The sequence below is a fragment of the Furipterus horrens genome, unplaced genomic scaffold (assembly GCF_987537825.1).
Source record: "Furipterus horrens unplaced genomic scaffold, mFurHor1.1.pri manual_scaffold_3, whole genome shotgun sequence".
Lineage (NCBI taxonomy): Eukaryota > Metazoa > Chordata > Mammalia > Chiroptera > Furipteridae > Furipterus > Furipterus horrens.
Window position 1 is genome coordinate 182817141 of NW_028327173.1, and position 19836 is coordinate 182836976.

Genomic DNA, 19836 nt, shown 5'->3' on the forward strand with positions numbered 1-19836 from the left:
GCTTCCTTGGTTGCCAACAGTTGTTGGGACTCTGGGGACAAATTTGCAAGCTTTCAAGTGCCCTGGGCAGTTTCTTCCCTAATACAGTGTTTGAATTGTAAAATCTCTTCCTTGGAGGGAGGAAAGGTAAGGCAGGTCATGAGTTCCACAGTCAGAATTTCTCCAAAATCCGGTCCACTCCCCATGTCCCATCCTGCAGCTAAGGAAATGATTGAGGCAAGAAACATAATGATATTTGGCCATAGGTTGCTAGGCTGGTTAATGGCAGAGGCTCAACAAGGTCTTCACAGGGTACATGGTGTTTTTCATTTTATTGGGCACTTACCACTTTGCTACAATAAAAGGACTTTCATAAACTAATCTTTTTCCTTTATAGCATTCTTCTCACTGCCAAGGTTCCCACTCTGCTGAGAAGGCCATCCTTAACTTTTATTTATTTGTATTATTCTCCCTTTATACTTTCGTGATAGCTAAGACTAGACTAAGTTCATCACTCTAGATCCCTTCTCTGCCCATTCCACCCTATGGGAAAGCTGGATCTAGTGGTCAAGTTATCTCCCTTTGGGAGAAAAATCCCTGTTCCTCCCTTAAGGGGAGTTCCAAGGTTGCAGCCTGAATTTGATAATTAGGGGAGGTCTGGGAACCTGTGCAGGAGAGCAGGTGGGCGTTCCTGAGAGGTGGGACCTTCTGCTGGGTCTTAGGTTGGCCACCCAGCCAGGCTGTTGGGAGTGTTGTAGCTGGGGTGTGGCAGAGTCCAGAGCTGGCACCAGCAACTGTGGCTATGGCACCAGCGAAAATCCTGACTGGTCGGAGAATAAGTGTCCTTGTCCATCAGGAGGGATTTGGAAGGTGGGCCTTGGAGCAGGATGTGTGATCACCTGTGATATCCCCATTTGCATAAGGAAGGGAGATTGGGCTGGCCTGACCTGGAGGAGCATCCCTGGAGCTTAGGGCAAAGGCTCCCCTTTCCCTGCTATTGACTCTGGGTGGGGGGAAGGTAAGGGTTAAGGCCTTGTGTGGCCTTGGGCAGTTTAGTCAGCCTCACTCCTCTCCTGTACTATGGGGTCATAATAATAGTGTTGACCTCCTGGTGTTGCCAGAGGATTAAACGGGGTAAGGCTCTCTGAACAAGCCTGTGTGCCGCTGTGTGTAGGGCTGTACCCTCTGGCACTTGATCCATCCTGCAAAAGGCCCCCAGCACCCCTGCATGGTGCAGTTTCCTCCCTTTGGTCGTTTCCCAAAAGGTAGCCCCTGGCACTCTAAATCTTTGACGTCACAAGAGTGGGTGATTAACAGTCAGGATTCCTCAGTCCCCCAGACCACTCCTCCTTTCATTTACGCATTTTACAAAACTTGAGCCAGAAGTAAAGAGACTTGAGCAAGATTGTACAAGGCTCGTGTAGAGGCTTGACAGTATAGTTCCCTTCCTCACCAGGGACTTGTCGCTTACTAAAGGTAATTTCAGAGTGTTATCCACTGATTTTGGCTCTCCCTGTTAGGAGATGAGTGAGCCATCAGAAAGTCATTTTCAAGGTTATAGTCCAGTTTTGATTGATTGTGGTCAGGTCAAACCTCCCTGCTTTGTTAGCTTAATTATTTTTTCCATGATAAAAAGTTCTTCCCCTCAAACCTGGGCAGGTGAGGTACAGCCTTGGGTTTGCTGGTGCTTGATGAGTATCAGGGAACAGAGAACATCTTTGTGAAGGTTTTTTTTTCAGAGCCTGTCAGAAATTTATCTTCATTGCCTTGTGTGACTTAAAAGTGATAAATGATCTTTAATTTGGATTTTGATGCCCAAGTGCTAGTCCCTACTCACTTAGTAAGCAGCCTTTAGACCTAAGCCCTTTCTACCCAAGATTTTCCTTTAGTTGTTTCTAAAAGCAAGAAAAGCCAGGCCTTTGTGAGGCTTTTCTCAGATAAGAGCTCTTGTCCTGCTCTTTCTTTCCAAGTGGAGATCCCTGTTCTTCCACATTCTTTCCCTTTTCCCCTTGGGTGATGATCTAGATGACCAAATCTGTGGTGCAGTAGTCCTGAAATGGTGAGGCTAATTTTGGGTGTTGGGCCCTCACTGACAGACCCTCATACCTAAGAAGACCTTGTTGTGTACCCTATTCCTGCTGTGAGCTGAAGGTTACCAAACGGTGGCCTAGAGGACAAATGTCATTATATGTTCTGTTGGGCTTACAGATTTATTTTTTTAAATCCTCACCCAAGGACATACCCATTGATTTTAGAAAGAAAGGAAGGGAGAGAGAGACATACATACAGACAGACAGATAGACATTGATATCAATGAGAAATACCGATTGGTTGCCTCCCATATGCACCCTGACTGGGGACCAGGGATCAAATCTTTTGGCATAGGGGACAACACTCCAAACAACTGAACCACCCAGCCAGGGCAATTATAATAATTCTTATTTTATATATTTTATACTTAATAAGGGAAAGTATGATACTTATGTTAGTTTTGGTTATTCTGTATACTGATATAATAGAGCTTTTGCTGTTACATTACATATCAGTGAAAACAATCCATTTCAACAGGAAGGTAATTTAGTCTTTTGATTTGACTTTACTAAATAGGAATGTGAAATTCAGATATTTCTTGGAATGCCAGGTGACCTCAGTTGTTTTTACAAGAATCTGCATGTTTTGCAGAAAATGTGAAACATTTTTAACAGTATAAAAGTTGTAATGAACAAATCAAATAAAACAACAAATGAACAAAATGAAAATAAAGCAAATAAGACATTTCTGTTGTACTGTATTGTGAAAATCTTGTAACATTCAGTTCCTGACACTGGGGCCCTAAATACTTCGCTCCCCTCACCCCATTCCCACAGTGGGGGCCCACTGCTTAAGACCAAAGCTTCAGAGACTCACAGCTCCTGCCAGAAGCCAATTCCTGGGGGGACAAAAAATCTTGTAACAATAATCTCCACCTTGAGGGTGGAAAAGAAGAAATGTGTGTTCTGTTGAAGGTGAATGTTCTTGGTGGTTCTCTGTTCACTTACTAAAGATGTGCTCTGTGGACCTTTTGAGAATCATTTGAGTATTACTCTAAGCTTCAGTGTTTGCTGACTCAGGCAGCTTTACTTTCATGTAGGTTTCTTAGCCATGTGGCTAAATACCCTTTACTGCCTTCTTTTTCTACCTATAGCTTCTGTTGAGATGTCCTTGTTAACTTACATTTCAGGAATGCTTTTTTTCTCTATTACAAGATGTCCAACACTTGAAAATTAGCCATCATGTTAAACAGAATGAGTTGGAATTTGTAGTGAACTTTTTCAGGAATAATTATACAAGACTTAGGGCAAAAGAGATTTGGGTCACTGTTGAGGAGTATTAGGGGTCCTCTGAGTAGGACTCTTTGGAGGTAATATGATTCCATACAGATGTCCGCCTTTGACTTTTATTAACTAGGCTCTTTTACAACTGTGGTTAGGAAAGGTTAACCCGGAGAAAACTATTGGTAATGAACTCTTGCCCACACAGATTCAAACACATACTGACAAGTTGAGGTGATTTTTGCCCCTTAAAAAAGATAACCCCAGATAGTATTTCATTGGCCAATAGCAGGGTTTCTCAACGTTGGGCACTATTAACATTTGGGCTGGAAAATTCTCTGTTGTGAAGGGGTGTCCTGTGCGTTGTAAGGTAATTAGTTGCAGCCCTTCCAGCTGTCCACTAGATGCCAGTAGCAACTGCATTCGTGTCTGTTCGTATCGAATTGGCTGTGACTGTTTTACTGTCTTATCTGTCACAACCAGAGAAAGTTTAATGGTTCGATGCTACTTTATCTTCCTCTTTTCATTGGCACTCTGATACTGATTTCTCCTACATTGAGACTGAAATATGTTGTCTTCCCATAGATTTTAGAGGACGTTGATAGAGACAGTGTGATTTGGAGCATGTGTAGCTCTACTCAGGGATCAGGGGGTGTTTCTCCAGGTGGCCTATTTCTGCCTCACTTTGCCCCCAGAATCTTTGCCAGGATGGTGTAGCTCATGGGCCATGGATAGAAATGGGAGACATCTGCCACTCAAGGAACTTTCTGTTCATTCAGGAGGTTTTATTATAGCACTTGTGGTTTCTGGAAGTAATGAGCTATAAAAATTAAGGCACTTTCCACCATTAATTCATGACAGCTCTGTTACCCTAACATAAAGACAGAAGAGGAAGTGTTGACTTCTGTCTCCATGGCCCCTGGCTTATAGTTTCTTAAATTCAGCCATTCCTGAGACTTGGCTTTCTATATTCGAGTTTTCATTTTAGGATTCTTCATTAGTGGCCCACCCAGAAAATTAAGGCAGGGAAGATTTTTTTTAAGGGACTTGGGGAGACCTAATTACAACTCTCTTGTGTGTGTGGTTGTGTGTAAGTGTGTGTGTTTTCTCACCAGAGCTGAAAACTTTCCACTTGTTGCTTTAACGTTCTGGGCTGTCTCGTTGGTTCTTGCTGATTGTGGTTTATGTGCATTTTTAAATGCCTCGTTGCTATTCTGGTCATGTCTCATAACAAGATCTAAATGTTAGCTTTTAAATAACTCTAGTTGGAAGAATATCTATCCTTGCTAATACAGCTTCAAAAACAATCCTGCTTCTTAGGAAAAGTTTAAGGAAGACAGTGTAACTGCTCTCAAGCTTTAATCTTTTTTAGGAAAAAAAAAATTGCAAACTGAGACCCATTTAAATTATAGCATAGAAAATACAGAACATTTTGTTCTTTGCTTTTAACCTACTGGGCTGACACATTTTCCGCTTATACTGCCTTGTGGTACTGGGTTCCCTCAGCTTGTTACCTGCTGGGTATAAGTATTATTTTAAATTTTCCCTAGACGCTTCTTCAAGTCTCAAATGCCCACTTATTCTAGAATCTGTAAGATTTGATAAATAAATGCATATATCAGCATGAAGTCTGTCCTGTGCCTTAAAAATATTTGTACTTGTCAGTTTTTTTTCAGCTCCACATCACAATCCCAAAACCTCAGAGTCATCTGCAGCCCTGGCATTTTCTCTGTGCTTCAGGTTAACAGGTCTAGAATCCAGTCACTTCTTGCCAGGCTACTATTGATACCATAATCCAAGCCACCATCACCCAGGCCTGGGTTTTTGTAATTGCAATAACATCTTACTGGTGTCCCTGATTCTCACCTTATTCTCTACAGTCTGCAGAATAATTATGCACGAGCCAGAATAATCCTTTAAAAATGTAAGTCTGATCATGTCAGTCCAGTTCAAAACCCTTCGATGGCTTCTCATCACATTCAGAGTAAAAGACAGTCTGCCTGGTCTGGTTGCTACTACTTCCCCTTGGCCCTCATTTTCCCACTCAGGGCTGTTCTTTCTGCTAATAATTGAACTGGCCCTAGGAAAGCCGCCTAACTGCTTAGAGCCTCTGTCTACATCTGCGAATGAGAATAAGAAAGTTTCTTTTCCCTTATCCTCTTCACAGGGTTATTGAGAGCCTCAGATGTGCTTATCTGTTTCCTCAGTTGGTTCTTGTTACTGTCTTAACACTGTGCTAGGAATGGTTGGGATTTGTTTGGTTTTCCCCCATGGATTTTGTTTGGGTCGGTGAGGGTTAAGGAGAAGGGGTAGAAATCTTTGCCCAGTGCTTTGTGTTAATTCAGTGGCTGGATGGGAAAGGGATCAGAGTCTGGAAACTTGGTCCCTGGGAGGGGCCTTCTGCAGCTACTACATCTGATTGTCAGGCAGGGGAACCAGTTAAAGCTGGAGTGGCTGGTGAATTTCGGTATCAGCCTAGTGGAAACCTGGCAGCTCCTACTATTTCTTGTTCTTTTGTGTCAAAGCAGAATTTTATGGCCTCTGTTCAGGTCAAATCCCAGTAAAAGAATATCTGATCGCCTATTAAATCTTCTTTTGACCTCTACTATCCTGTAGGATATTGACTTGTAAAAAGGTCACTAGCTAGAATAAAATCTTGAAGTCTTAGGTATGACTTCTTGTATCATCCAACATTCTTAATTAACATTTAGTAGGCTAATCCAAATAATCTATTTCTTGTGACTCCTGTGCCTTTTTATGCCAGTTTGTAAAGTGTGGAGAATTGGAGAAGGGAGTAACCAAGTGAATGAGTGAGGTCATGCTTGCAAATGTCCATGTATACAATATTTGTATGTCAAGTGTGGTTAAGATGAAGAAAGGCAAATGAAAAACTAATCCTTCAGGAGAGACAGATCCTGTTCATGTTCGTGATTGCGTCATAACTGGGCAAAGACTATTTTGAATAGTTATTTATGGATGTAACAATATACTTGATGTCTTATTATATTGTTGAGAAGTTGTATGTTAATGAATTGATTTATCATTGTTTCACAACAGGTTATACTTTTAACCTTATGTTAAATTCTTTTGTAAGTTAGAATATAATTTGTAAATTCATATTGAGTTTGGAGTGGGGTTTATTATCATTCAGTCTTTTTTTTTTTTTAAGTATACTTTATTGATTATATTGTTACAATAGTTCCAATTTTTTCCCCTTTGCTCCCCTCCGCCCAGCACCCCCCTTCCCCAACAATCCCCTCCCCAAGTCCATGCCCATGGCTCACCCTTTCATATATTCTTTTTCTTTTTTAAAAAAATAATTAATTAATTAGTTAAATCATTCAGTCTTATGTGGCTACCCCGTGGTTATCGTACTGTGGCAGGTTGGATGGGTGTGAGCTCAAGTTCCTTCCTGCAAAAATTTTTATATAGCACTTGGAGAGAGGAAATGATCAAAAAGATGAGAATTAGCAGCCTTCCAGAAGTGTTGGGCCAAGTTTTCATTTGTTCACTTTATGATTTGGAATGCCATCAACTAATATGTTTTAAACTAACTCTCCCCATACCGTCTGGCCCAGACAGTGTCAGTAGGAGTTAGAAAAGATTCTTATCTACCTGAAGCCTGGAAAATTGATGGGCAGTAAATAGTACGTGATACACCAGATGATGACTGTTCAGTGAAATTGTTTTTAATTTAAAAGAGAAATACATCTAATACTCCACATCACTCTTCGTGCTTGAAACATTGTGCTAACTCCAACCTTTCCTTTTCCTCTAGGCAAATAAAGCAGCGACTGAAGAACCAGGTCACTCAGATGAGGGAGCAAGTACCTGGTTTCACACCAGGTCTGGCAATACTACAGGTATTATGATAATGTATTTCCGCTAATAGCCTCCTTACTCGTCCTCTTATTGTGCTTAAGACAATAAGCACTTCAGTCTCTTCCATTTATTTATTTATTTGTTTGTTTTGGCCTCTGTGAAACTTCAGACCTTTGCAGCTTCTCCTTGCAGGTTCCTCTTCAGCTCAACTTCTAAAGGTTGGCGTATCCTGGCCCTGTGCTATTCTCTGTGGGTGCCCTTCCCCTAGTCCAGTGTCTCTTGAAATTTTGTCTTAGGATCCCTTTATGCTTTAAAAAATTTAAGACCTTAAGGAGCTTTTATTTATGTGGATTATCCGTTGATATTTACTATATTAGAAGTTAAAACTAAGAAGCTTAAAAATATTTATACATGTAAAAATGCCAATATTAAAATCATTATATGTTAATATAAGTAGCATTTTTATGAGAAAATAACTTCCAGAAAACAAAATATAGTGAGAAGGGTGAAGACAGCTGTATTTCCATCTGCAGCTGTACTCAGTCTCTTGCTATATGCTAGTATGATTTTATATTAAATTTGATTTTATAGAAAATCTGGCCTCATAACAACATATAGTTGTAAAAGGGAAAGCCTTTTAAACTTTTTAAAAATTATTGATTTGCAAGGGAGAGAGAGAGAAATATCAATCCGTTGTTCCACTTGTTCTTACATTCATTGGTTGATTCTTTGTATGTGCCCCGAACAGGAATCAAACCTGCAACCTTGGCTTATTGGGATGACAGTCTAATCAACTGAGCTACCCAGCCAGGGCGGAGGACTTTTTCTAGCCCTGGTCTTTGTGACTCAGTTAGTTGTTGTCCTGTAACCATAGGGCTGCAGGTTCGATTCCCAGTCAGGGTGTGTATGGGAGGCAGCCAGTCTGGTGCTGTGCTTCTTTCTCCCATTGATGTTCCTCCCTCTCCTTTCTTCTCTCCCTTCCTCCCCAAAAAAAGCCATGAAAAAATGTCCTTGGGTGAGGATAAAAAAGAAAATAGTCTTTCAGATAATTGTGAATATTTTTCTTGAATACTACACCAGGACTCAATTAAGTTTTTAAAGGCTGGTTGCAATGTGGAATCTAAAACTATATATCTTTGAAGTTTTGTACTTTTGTTTCATCAGAATCTGTGTTGCAGTTTGAAAAGATATGTGCCCACCTGTGGTTTTGTTATGTCTTTCATTCCTCATTTGGAAAATAATGATTCACTAAATTATGCAGATCTTCCAAATGTTAATATATTTTATTATGTGCTATAAAAAATCTTAATGATTAATATCACCAATGTACTCATCAAAAAAGACTTTAAGTGTTGACAAGTTTTCAAGCTCACAGGAGTGGATAAAAAAATTCTGATTTTTTGCTTGAAAACTCAAATTTTATTATTGGCAATAAATACAATTAGTTATTTTACTTGAAGAGCAGGCTAACTTTTTCCACTGTTGAGAAAATATTGCCAAATATTCAAAGCTGAATAATACTGTTTGTCAGTTGTTCTTTCAAATAAAGATGGTGTTCCATTTAAAAATGCAGCCAGCTCAGCTTGCAAGGCAAAAAAGCACAAGAGCTTTTCCTGGGGACAGCCAGCATACTTTTGTGTGCAGCAAAAGTGCTTCCCAGTTCCTTACACAGAATTTTAAAAAGATAACGCACTCAAGGGTCAAGATTTAATAACATGAGTGGTTTTTTTCACTGCTTCACCCAGGGCACTTGTAAGTGACACTGTCTGTCGTCTGTTTTTACTGAGCGTGCATGGCAGTGAAGGATACCCTTGTGAAGAGTCTAGTTTGGTACCATTGTCTTGATTCCTGCTAAGTCACCAGCAGTCTTACTCATTCAGTATTGCTTTTGCAGCCTAATATAAATATCAATGCAGTGAAAAATGCTAGTGATATTATAGTATTATTATAAAAATAGTTTGGTACTTGCAGATCTTCTTATGGGTCTTGATGGTCTCACAAGAATGGGTGGACCATTGTCCTAGAAGCAGCAATTTTCAACCTTTTTCATCATGGCACACATAAACTACTAAAATTCTGCAGCACTCCAAAAAAAAATTTTTTTTGGCTGATCTGACCAAAAAAAAAAAAAAAAAAGGTGTACTTTTGATTCATTCACACTGGATGGCTGTTGTTGTGTTGGCTGTTATCATTTCTTTATTTGACAATCTGAGGGAAAAAAGGCTAGTGCCCCTGAGGACGTAGTCAGGTATTACATGTTTTGAAAATTCTTGTGGCATACTGGTTGAAAATTGCTGCTCTAGGCAATTTTATCTGGCCCCAAATATCAGCAGTAGGCCAATAACTTATACACCCTGGATGACCCGTCCCGCAGGTCGAGCAACGAGGACCCTAGAGGGGGAGTGAGGATGAAGAAGGGACAAGAGACACAAGGAGAGGAGACAAGACAGTGCTCTGATCAAGTCTCATTTATTCTTAGTCAAAACAGTATTCCTATAGCTCAGGAGAAGAGGAATTTTTCATTCGGTGGGAACGCAGCTGCAGCTTGGGTGTTATCTGGTAGATATGAATTAAACTGCAGGACAACAATCCCAGGAACAGAAAGAGGGTCGTTGCCCTAGTAAGGAGTAAACAACTATTATGGGATGGTGAGGCCATGCCAAGCAGAATTTTAGGATGTCAGTTAGTAACACTTCAGCTGAGGAACTTTTTAGTTTCCCACACCTGGATCTCTGCTGAGTTCTGGACTCTGGGTTTCTGTGACATCACTTATTTCCCTTCCTTCTCTGATCTCTTTTACTTGTTTCTTATCCTTGTGAGGAATAGGGATTTCCCTGTTCCTTCTTCATCACACCTAAAACACCTGAAGGTCTCAGGGCTGGGCCCTCAGAGCACTTTTTATCTTAATTCTTTCTCAAAGTGAGTTCACTCAGTCTCATAGCCACATGGAAGAATACATCCTAATTTAGGCTTCTGTCCCTGAGCTCCAGATTCATCCAGTAGGAGGCCTTCGATAAAGTGTTAGAAGGCATTCGATAAATATTTGTTGTACGGACAAATGGACAAAGAATGTTTTGAAGGGTTGATTTGGTTGACAGGAAACTGATAGCTTTTATTTGAAATTCCCTTCAGAAATGCCTGCTTCCTCACTTCCCATTTCCCTCTGCATGTATGTCTCCACTTAACATCATTTCATGCTTTGCTAAGTTTCTGTCCGGTGTTCATCAAGAATTTCAGAATGAATCGTACTTAAACATTTTCCCCCATTCCGGTTTAATATCTTAAGAGGCCTTAGCTGAGAAGAAAAACACAAAAAGGCCTGTCATTCTGCCTGGTGTGTTCTCTGCTGTGGTGGGTTTTCCTTTTTTTTGGCAAATGACTAAGAATCAGAGGTATATGTTGTGGGTGCACACTTGGTATGTGTAAAGGACCAGTGATTTCTTGGCTCATGCTTGAGAATTGTGTGTTGTAGAAAGAGTAAATGTCATGGATGAGGAATCTGAAACCTTTCCTTACCAATGTTGGGGATTTTTCCCCTGTTTTAAAGATTGATTTCTAAACTTGTATTTTAAATTTACTGATTTCAAGTGTTTTTGTTCACATAAACAGTGGTCTACTGCTTTGTCCCCTATGTCCTTGCCAATAAAACAGGGGTAGAATATTTCAGTCTTGCACTTTAGCATCAGAGTCAACATTTTTCTATGATGCAAGGCTTACACATATTATGTTGCAGTTGGTGACCTTAAACCAATAGCCAGGTATTTCTCCAGCAAAACGGGTTTATTCAGGAACAACAAACAATTGTAATTCAGGACATGCAGTCTGAGGGTGAATGGCGTGCAAGTCCAGAGGAACAAAGGTGAGAGGAAGCTCTTTTATGGACCTGGGAGGGGCTGTTGTAAAGCAAGAGTCCACTGGAGGCTCCGGGTAGGGTGACTTTTCTTTGGCAGAGCTGTTACTGGAGGAGGAGGAATCTTCTTCCTGCTCGGTGGTCAAGTAGCATCACTTCCCATTGAGATGCAAAGTACTCTCTTCCTGTTGGGGTCAGTAGTGTGCTTTGAGTGACAGGCATGAGAGTCCTCTCTTCTTGCTTCCCAACTCCATTTTAAATGAGGTTTCTGTTTATTGATTTTCATATAACCACATCTCTGCTGCCTTGGACCTCTCATTTTTTCCATCCTGGTGACCTCTTCCCACCTGAGGTCACCTCTAGGATCACCCCCTCACTCTCCACATCTGCTTAGGGACTCTGGTGCTATTGAGTCTGCCTCTCTTGGCTCTTGGAATCTGTTCCCTCCTTTTGATTTTTGTTGTGCCCAACCCCTGGGGCCACTGCAGTCTTGTGCTTACAGGTCTTGGGCTTCTGTTCTGAATGCTTCCCGTTTGACCTTTTAACTGCTACTGTCACCCTTGTCAAAATGCAGACCGATCACAGTCCATCCAACCTCCCCCGCTCCCCATCCCTTACAGAAGAAATGACAGTACTGCTTATATAGAGGGTCGACTATAGTTCAAATGATTTGTATATATTTCTAGTTCTAATTTCTATGCTAGCCATACAAGTTGGGAACGGTGCTTATTGTCTCAGTAACAGATGAGCAAATATCTTGGGTAGCTTATCCAAAGCCACAGCCAGGAAGGGATTGAGTCTAGTATGAGAACTCAGGTTTTTCTCCAAAAACCATTTGCTTTTCCCCTTTGTTCTTCTAATTTTTTAGCATTGTAATCAAGGATATTCATGATCTGGCTGGGGTATATATAGCTAAAAGTTGGAATTTTTTAAAAACACAGTGGACTGTTAATTTCCCAAAGAACAGAATATTCTTTAAAAATTAAGACTTTCCATTATAAGAGATAGAAATGGGGCTGTATTTTCATTCCCTTAGCATATAATATACTTTATTATTAATATAATAATTAACACTTGCTTTCTGCCAGGAACTATTCAAAATGCTTTGTGTGTGGCGACTCACTGAGCCCTCACAAAAAAAAGTGGACAAAACAATAAAGTAATAAAGTCAACTGGCCTAAATATCTACAAAAGGCTCCTGAAGCAGAAAGAATTAATGAATAGACAAATACCTACATTATTTTACGCTATAAAACAGGGATTGATAAACCAGCGCATGTCCAAATGCTGCCCAGGTTGTAAAGGGTTAAAAAAGAAGCACATATGTGACAGCGTGTGGCCTGAAAAACCCAAATATATACCATCTGGCTCCTTACAGAAACCGTTTGCAGGCTCCTGGTGTTTAAAAAAAATTGTTCCTAACTTGTTCTGGGGAAGGACAGCTTTTGAATAATGTTATTCACCCCTTTCTAGAAAGAAATGAGCCTTCTGATAAAATGCTTAAGTGATTTTCTTGATAAAGTGTAATGGATTTAAGATTTGTTCTGGGAAACCAGTCTTCCACCCACCCACTCGACTGTCAATCAAGAAGCTACTGTTCTTCTACTAAACATTCTTTCTGCATCTTGTCGAGCAGTGATTGTATAACCATATTCCTTTGTAAAATGCATACACTGAGAGTGAATCTCTGAATTGGCGCCTAAGAGGACTTTTCCTTTGCATTAGGATTACAATGAAACTTTGACATATATTCATAACTATAACTGTTAAGCTATCTTTTTAAAATTGGTGGAAGTTTGGGAGTTTTGAAAAATTCTTTCCAAAGCATTCAGACAGAAAACAGTTTTCGATAAAGGAACAACAGCGAAGACTTCAGACTTCTGTGGCACTAGATGCCAACGACTGCGTCTCTGAAGGAAAATGTTGTGACTCCAGATTCAGCCAAGTGGGTCCTCCAAGTGCAAAGAAGCAGAAAAATATTTTCAGATACACAAAGACTCAGAAAAATGCCTACATCCCTTTCATGGAAAAGTGACCTACGGTTGCATTTCAGCTACCTGAGAGATGAATTAAGATAAACTGTAGAAGGAGAAATTATAATTTTAAAAAGATTGGCTGTGAGCAATAAAACCATTTAAACTCAGTTAGGTCTAAATAATTATAGTTATAAATATTAGGACCATCTTTTTAACTTTGATCTAAAAATCCCTGAGTGCCCTAAATCTGGTTACTGTGAGAAATGCTCACAATAAAAACCGGGACACAGGACTTGAGCAGCAAAATGAGGCGTTTATTCACAAGTCTGCAGAGTTGGGCGCCCCCTCAGCCAGGAGAATGTGCGCGCAAAGTAGACAAAGAAAACTGGTTTATAGTAATGCGATTAGCTTCCCCACCCCTCTCCTTCTCCCCAGTTTCTCCATTACTGGTTACTCCGGAGTTGCAATCTAATGTGATTATCTAAAATGCCCCTATTGTGATTTGTAAATATGCTACTACTGTCAACTACCTTCTCCCATTTTCCCTTTGTCTGGTGATGACTATCTTTCCCCTTTCAGGATGTCCCTTTTGTGATTTGTAAATATGCTAATATTATCAACTCCCTTCTCCCATTTTCCCTTTGTCTGGTGATGACTATCTTTCAGCTGGTTTGGGAGTCACTATTTCCTTGTTTCTTACATTACTGAATCAATGAACATTGGATGCTAGGGGCGAAGACATACAGAAAATGGCTAAAGGAGACACAGGAGAGGCACTAAATTCTAGGGAAGCCCCTGCAGGGAGCAACTAATGTAAAACACTTAAATTCAGATAATCCAATAAAAAAATCAAATTTCCCTCAATTATCTTCCAAGAGATGAAATTTGAATTAACACAGACGAAACTGAGATCTGTATAAAGGGCAACTGAAGCTAAGAGTAAGGCCACGTTACTAAGGCCAACTTCCTTCTCTGCCATTGTCCTGGTAAAAGGCGCCATGCGCCAGTATCGAGGGACCTACCGTTTTTTCCTCTGCAATTGTGGGAGAAGCCAAATTTGTAGCGTATCACCCTGAGAGTCTGTTTCAACCTTGAAAAGGGCAAGTGTCCACCACTGGAACGTGGAAAAATAATTGTGAAAGAAGTTTTTACAGATAAATGGGTACAGTGAAAAACTATGTCCGTGATTAAATAAATGGAAGGGACGTGATGAGACGTAGCATGGCAATTCGAAGGACCGGCTTCCTCTTTGTCTTGAGGGCAGCAGACGGGCCTTTGCCCTGCATAGCTGTCTGCTCTGTGTGAGCTAGAATTATTAGGTCCACCTCAGCTGGTTTCTCTTCTCTGGGTGGCCCTGAGAGCATTCCACTGCCCCTTGGGGGCGGGGAGAGAGACAAGATGTGACCTCTGGCTGTTCCTGGCGGCTGTGTTGTTTCTCTTGCCTGATGCCAGTTCCTCAGCCCTGCTGAGCTGCTATGTCAGCTCAATGGCAAACAGAATCTCCCCATGTTCCAGGCAGGCCTGCGGCACCCTTGCCTAATTTCCAAGGCAGATACAGGCGTCCCCCTGTTTGTTCTTTTCGTTTGGCTTTTTCAGTGGGAATCAGGTGGGACTTGTTTGTGGAGGGCTTCCTAACACCGTCTGTGTTCACATCTGCACTCTTCCCCGACCTTCTCTTCACTCTCCTGTTAAAAGTTCAAGAATTGAAACCGGAAAAGCCAGCGTTCATGCTGCCTGTCACCCATCAGACCCAATAAGCAGAGACAGGGATTGAATCTTTATGGGGACTTGATTCAGATGGTCGGTGATCTGAGAAGACGGCAGGTTTGTACCCTAAGAGACCGTCTTAAATTCCATTTTAAACTGACAACTTTTTTAAGGAGAAGAAAAGTGTGGGTAAGGGGTTTGGAATTCAGGAGAAAAAGTTAATCAGATAAAAGCTGCAGCATTCTCTCATCTGTGTCCTGGGTGGTAGTCTCCTCACCCTGGGGCACAATGACTCAGATACCGTCTTGATTGCTTGCAGTCCCCCTGAGGCACAGAGGTGGGACTGCTTATGGTCTCCTGGAGTCAAGGTGGGTCACACCTCCAGTTCCTGAAACAATAGTTTTTTGCATACATTGATTACTAAGCTTATCAGCTATTACCTAGACTACAGTTTCTCCAACATTTGAGTCCCCCGTAAGAATCTCATGATTAAATCTTCCTTTTATCAAAACTAAAATTTTAGAAGCTTTGCTGTACACCTTGCCTTTCACTAATCATCCTATTTGCATGTCTTTATTATTCTAGGTTGGCAACAGAGATGATTCCAATCTTTATATAAATGTGAAGCTGAAGGCTGCAGAAGAGGTAAAGGCTAGAACAGCAGTGTTGTCACCCCCACCCACCCCAGGTCCTACCTGGTACCTCTTGCCCTTTATGCCCTTCCCATAAAGACTTTTGTCACCCGCAGCAGACATTAGTTTATCTATTTCACAAGTCAGAACTGGGTGGACTTAGAGCTTCACCTCTGGTTTACCCTTGAATGTTTTCTAATCAATAATCTGCCTGCTTCCCAAAGAGCAGAAATGGGGGACATGGAATTGCTTGTGCAGTGATGACAGTTAACAAATGAATGATGAGTGGGTCAAAATGAGAGACTGATTCCTCAGAACACAGGGTGAAATGATTACTAACCGCATGGCTTGTTTTAGTTATAGCTACAAAAGAAATGGGCCCATGTCTCAACTTCTCTTGCCAAACACCTCTTTTAAATGTTCATTTTTTGCAGATTGGGATCAAAGCCACTCACATTAAGTTACCAAGAACTGCCACAGAATCGGAGGTGAGCTTTTAGGAACTGAGTGTTAAGAGGGCAGCTGAAGGCTTTCCTCTCTGGTTTTTGGTTTAATGGAACTTTAGGGATTAATACATTCATCATACAAAAGACCTCCCAGTAATTCTTTCTTCACAGACTCTGCCTCCAGAAAATCTTTGAAAATACCTACAAAGTAAATCGTACAGCGCTAGGGCATGAATGTTTGCTACTTAGAGTGTGATTAGAGCATCACTTGTTTCCAGATCACGTGCAGTGCTTATTAAAAACTGATCCTTAGCCAGTAGTTATATGCATCTTTAAAAGCAAATATGTATTTCATTTCTATTATGCTAGAGCATAGGCAGAAAAAGATCTGTGATTAAAGTCAGAACTGTGGTTCTTGTAGGTAGGGGGGTTAACTGAAGGGGCAGGGGAGAAAAAGAACTTTCTGAGGTCACAGAAATGTTCTACATCTGCTCTGCTCTGTCCAATAGGGGAGCCGTGTGCCCATTTAATTAAAATGAAATAAAATTTTAAATTCATTTCCTCTGTTATATTGTCCATGTTTCAAGTATTCAGTAGCCACTATTGTATTGTAAGTTGTAAATTATAGAACATTTCTGTTGTCACAGAAGTCTTGATTTGGATGGTGGTAACATGGGTATTACTGTTGAAGTTCTTAGTTCTTTGATGGATTTCTTACCAGACCCCTAAAGATTATGTTCTGTGTTAAAGTAGACTTGTTCTTAGGATTGAAGGGGAGGTACGTTCTAAGAGGACTATAATTAAACTCTTAGAAGGAAATGGGACAGCCTTTTTATGACTTGAAAAGTGATTCTCCTCCATTTTGATTTCTATGTGGCATACATCTTGCATGTGGTATTGTTTTTAGGTGTTAAAGTACATTACGTCTTTGAATGAAGACCTCACCATACATGGGTTCATAGTGCAGCTACCTTTAGATTCAGAGAATCCCATTAACACTGAAGCAGTGGTCAATGCTATTGCACCAGAAAAGGATGTGGATGGGTGAGTGTGGCTTTACTTTCTACATCACATTGCACGATTCCAATTATAATTTTATTTTATTTCAGGAACACACCATATTTGCTTCTAAAGAGTAAAAACACCTAATAATTTACCTTTATCTTCCCCTTCATTGCTTTCACTGTTTCAGATTGACAAACATCAGTGCTGGAAAACTTGCTAGAGGTGACCTAAAGGACTGTTTCATCCCTTGTACACCTAAAGGATGCTTGGAACTCATCAAAGGGACAGGTAAAAACCAAAACCAAAAACACAGCACCATTTCTTAGAACCTGATCTTGACACGTGGAGGTACAGAGGTGGTCCATGGTGGGCCCTATGTAAATGAACTTGATTGGCACAAGTCAATCAAGGAGCTTTACCTAAATTCCCACTTCATTTTCTCAACAAGCCTATGAAATAGTACTCTAGTTGTTCAAAAGCTGAGAAAACGGGCTCAGGAAGATTGAGTAATTTGTCCAGGAGGCAGGAAAGCCAAGATTTGAATTCAAACTTAATGGAGTTCAAAGCAAAAATTTTTTGTGTGGAAAAAAACCTAGATGGTAGTAAAAATTGAAGTAGTATATAAGGGTACAAAGTGAAGGTCCCCCTTTTCCAATGGGCACGTAGAAGTACTGTGGAAACAGTAGTTCTGGGATTAGACAGATGGCTGGAAACAATCTCTTAATAATTAATTGGCTCTATTAGCTTATTACCTAGTCAGCATCTTGGTATTTCAATTTCATCACAAATGCTTTTAGCAGAGCCTTTTTTTTTTTTTTAACAAGGAGGCGTATCCTGTTTAGAGGAGGTGTATCAGAAGTTTCAATGCAACAGAAAATTTTCTGTGGTTAATGAGAAAAGGTCAAGCTACAAGCCTTGGGACAGCTGTTACTCTTCAGTCCCTTAACTAAATTTATATTCTACAGCATATTTTGCAAACAATTTGTTACAACTTGATAAAAACAAATCCCATGAGCCTCAGCAGCTGCAGGCTTCCCACTTCCTTTTACTGAAAGCGAAGCTGCCATTTGCCCTAATGGAGCTTCGAGTCCTTTGCTGAATCCTAAAAAGTATAGTAAGGTACCATTTCAACACTTCAGACTTTGAGAGCTCTGCTTCTAGATGTTTACAATGTTAGCATTATATAGAAGCTTATCCTTTTTTGGATAAAATTAATATTTGTAAGAAGCACAATTTAAGCACCAGGTGCCTTAAGCAAGAGTTCACTTCAGCCACGGCGCGGGAGGGGGCCTCAGATAGAGCCCTCGAGACTTCTTTTCCACTTTTTTCTAGCTCCTTCTCGTACTCCATTTGGTGGTCCCATGCAGCTCCATCCTTGTGCCATCCTTGTGCCTAACAGTCTCGGGATTAGATCTCATTGGCTGGGATGAAATAGGATCACCAGTTCAGTATTGGGTGCTCACCCAAACCATCTCTGTTGAGTGTGTCCCTGTGAAAAAGGACATTGGGATGGTGCCACAAGAACAGATGCTGAGTAGGCAGAAAGAAAGCTTTCTACTACGGTTAAAAGTCCCCTTTATCACTTCCCAGCAAATGGCCCTATGGTCAGGCCCTAAGCTGAAAGAGAACTTTAGGTGAGGAACTAAGTAAAGAAGTTTAGCAAAGTTGGAAAGAACCACCAGTACTAATCTTAATTCCCTTCACTTCCCTCTATCCCAGTGGTTCTCAACCTGTGGGTTGCGACCCCTTTGGGGGTCAAACGACCCTTTCACAAGGGTCGCCTAAGACCATCGGAAAACACATATATAATTACATATTGTTTTTGTGATTAATCACTATGCTTTAATTATGTTCAATTTGTAACAATGAAAATACATTCTGCATATCAGATATTTACATTACGATTCATAACAGTAGCAAAGTTACAGTTATGAAGTAGCAACGAAAATAATTTTATGGTTGGGGGTCACCACAACATGAGGAACTGTATTAACGGGTTGCGGCATTAGGAAGGTTGAGAACCGCTGCTCTAGGCCATTACATGGCCTCTATTTGTCGTAACTGTTTTCCCATGTAATTTAATCTGATGTCTTCTTCCATATGGCTGATCAGCTGTGTGTCAGGATTTCTTTTTTCTTTGAGTGTAGGTTTTCTTCCCATTCTCCTGTTACCGACTCAATGGATCTTGGCTTAAGCTGCTCTCAGAAGCCCACGGCAAGAAGGACGCGTGTACAAGGACCAATTTGTAGCTAAAACCCTGGAGTTGAAAATGTTATTTCCTAAGAAAGAGTGTTTGTAGGAAGATTTCTTTTTGATGCTCAGAATATGTTTTTGTGCATTTGTTCTGAATTGTCCCGCTTAGGTGGCATGCGAAGGGGGTCAGCTGCCCCCCCAGTTTTCTGATGCCCACTGGCTTTTCTTTCAGGGGTGCCGATTGCCGGAAGGCATGCTGTGGTGGTCGGGCGCAGTAAAATAGTCGGTGCCCCCATGCATGACTTGCTTCTGTGGAACCATGCCACAGTGACCACCTGCCACTCCAAGACCGCCAGCCTTGACAAGGAGGTAGGGAGTCCACAGTGGAGTGGAAGATGATCTGTGTGTGTGCATGCACATGTGTTGTGTGCACATTCATGTGCATGTGTTGGTAGGGTGTTCTCACTTAATGGGAATAGCTCACATTTCAGTGCCAGAAACTGCCATGTACTGTAACAGTTGTATTAACCCCTATAACAATTCTATGATTCTTGTTTCATTTACAAGATGAAGAAACAAATTCACATAAAAAACTTGCCCAAGGTTATACAGATTTTGTTCTGACTATATTCTTCCTACACCAGTCCCCCACTTGGTAGATAGGGATTAGCAGAATAAGAACTGGGATTGACCCCTGGCAGCCAGATCGCAAATTGTTAACAGTGGTGACCTCAAAGATAAAGATGCTCCAGAGGCAGATGGAGACCAAGGTCCTACAACACCTGTTGCGGCTTGTTCTTGACCCCTGCTTTCGATTCCTGAGCCCGGGAAGTCTCATATCTTTGCACCCTTGATGACAGTGCAGGCTCTTAATGTGGAGAGAGAGCACCTTCTCTTGTAGTTGTCCCCAAGCAA

The 19836-nt window shown here is 40.9% G+C and overlaps 1 protein-coding gene across 1 annotated transcript in view; it reads left to right on the top strand.

The window, feature by feature from the left end:
- Positions 1-19836, top strand: part of MTHFD1 (methylenetetrahydrofolate dehydrogenase, cyclohydrolase and formyltetrahydrofolate synthetase 1) — a 54180-nt gene that overhangs the window by 3812 nt on the left and 30532 nt on the right. Inside the window, exons 2-7 of the mRNA XM_090270975.1 lie at positions 7069-7153; positions 15231-15290; positions 15712-15765; positions 16631-16767; positions 16916-17016; positions 19154-19290. Coding sequence (XP_090127101.1) covers positions 7069-7153; positions 15231-15290; positions 15712-15765; positions 16631-16767; positions 16916-17016; positions 19154-19290 — 574 coding nt within the window. The remainder of the gene's footprint in view (positions 1-7068; positions 7154-15230; positions 15291-15711; positions 15766-16630; positions 16768-16915; positions 17017-19153; positions 19291-19836) is intronic.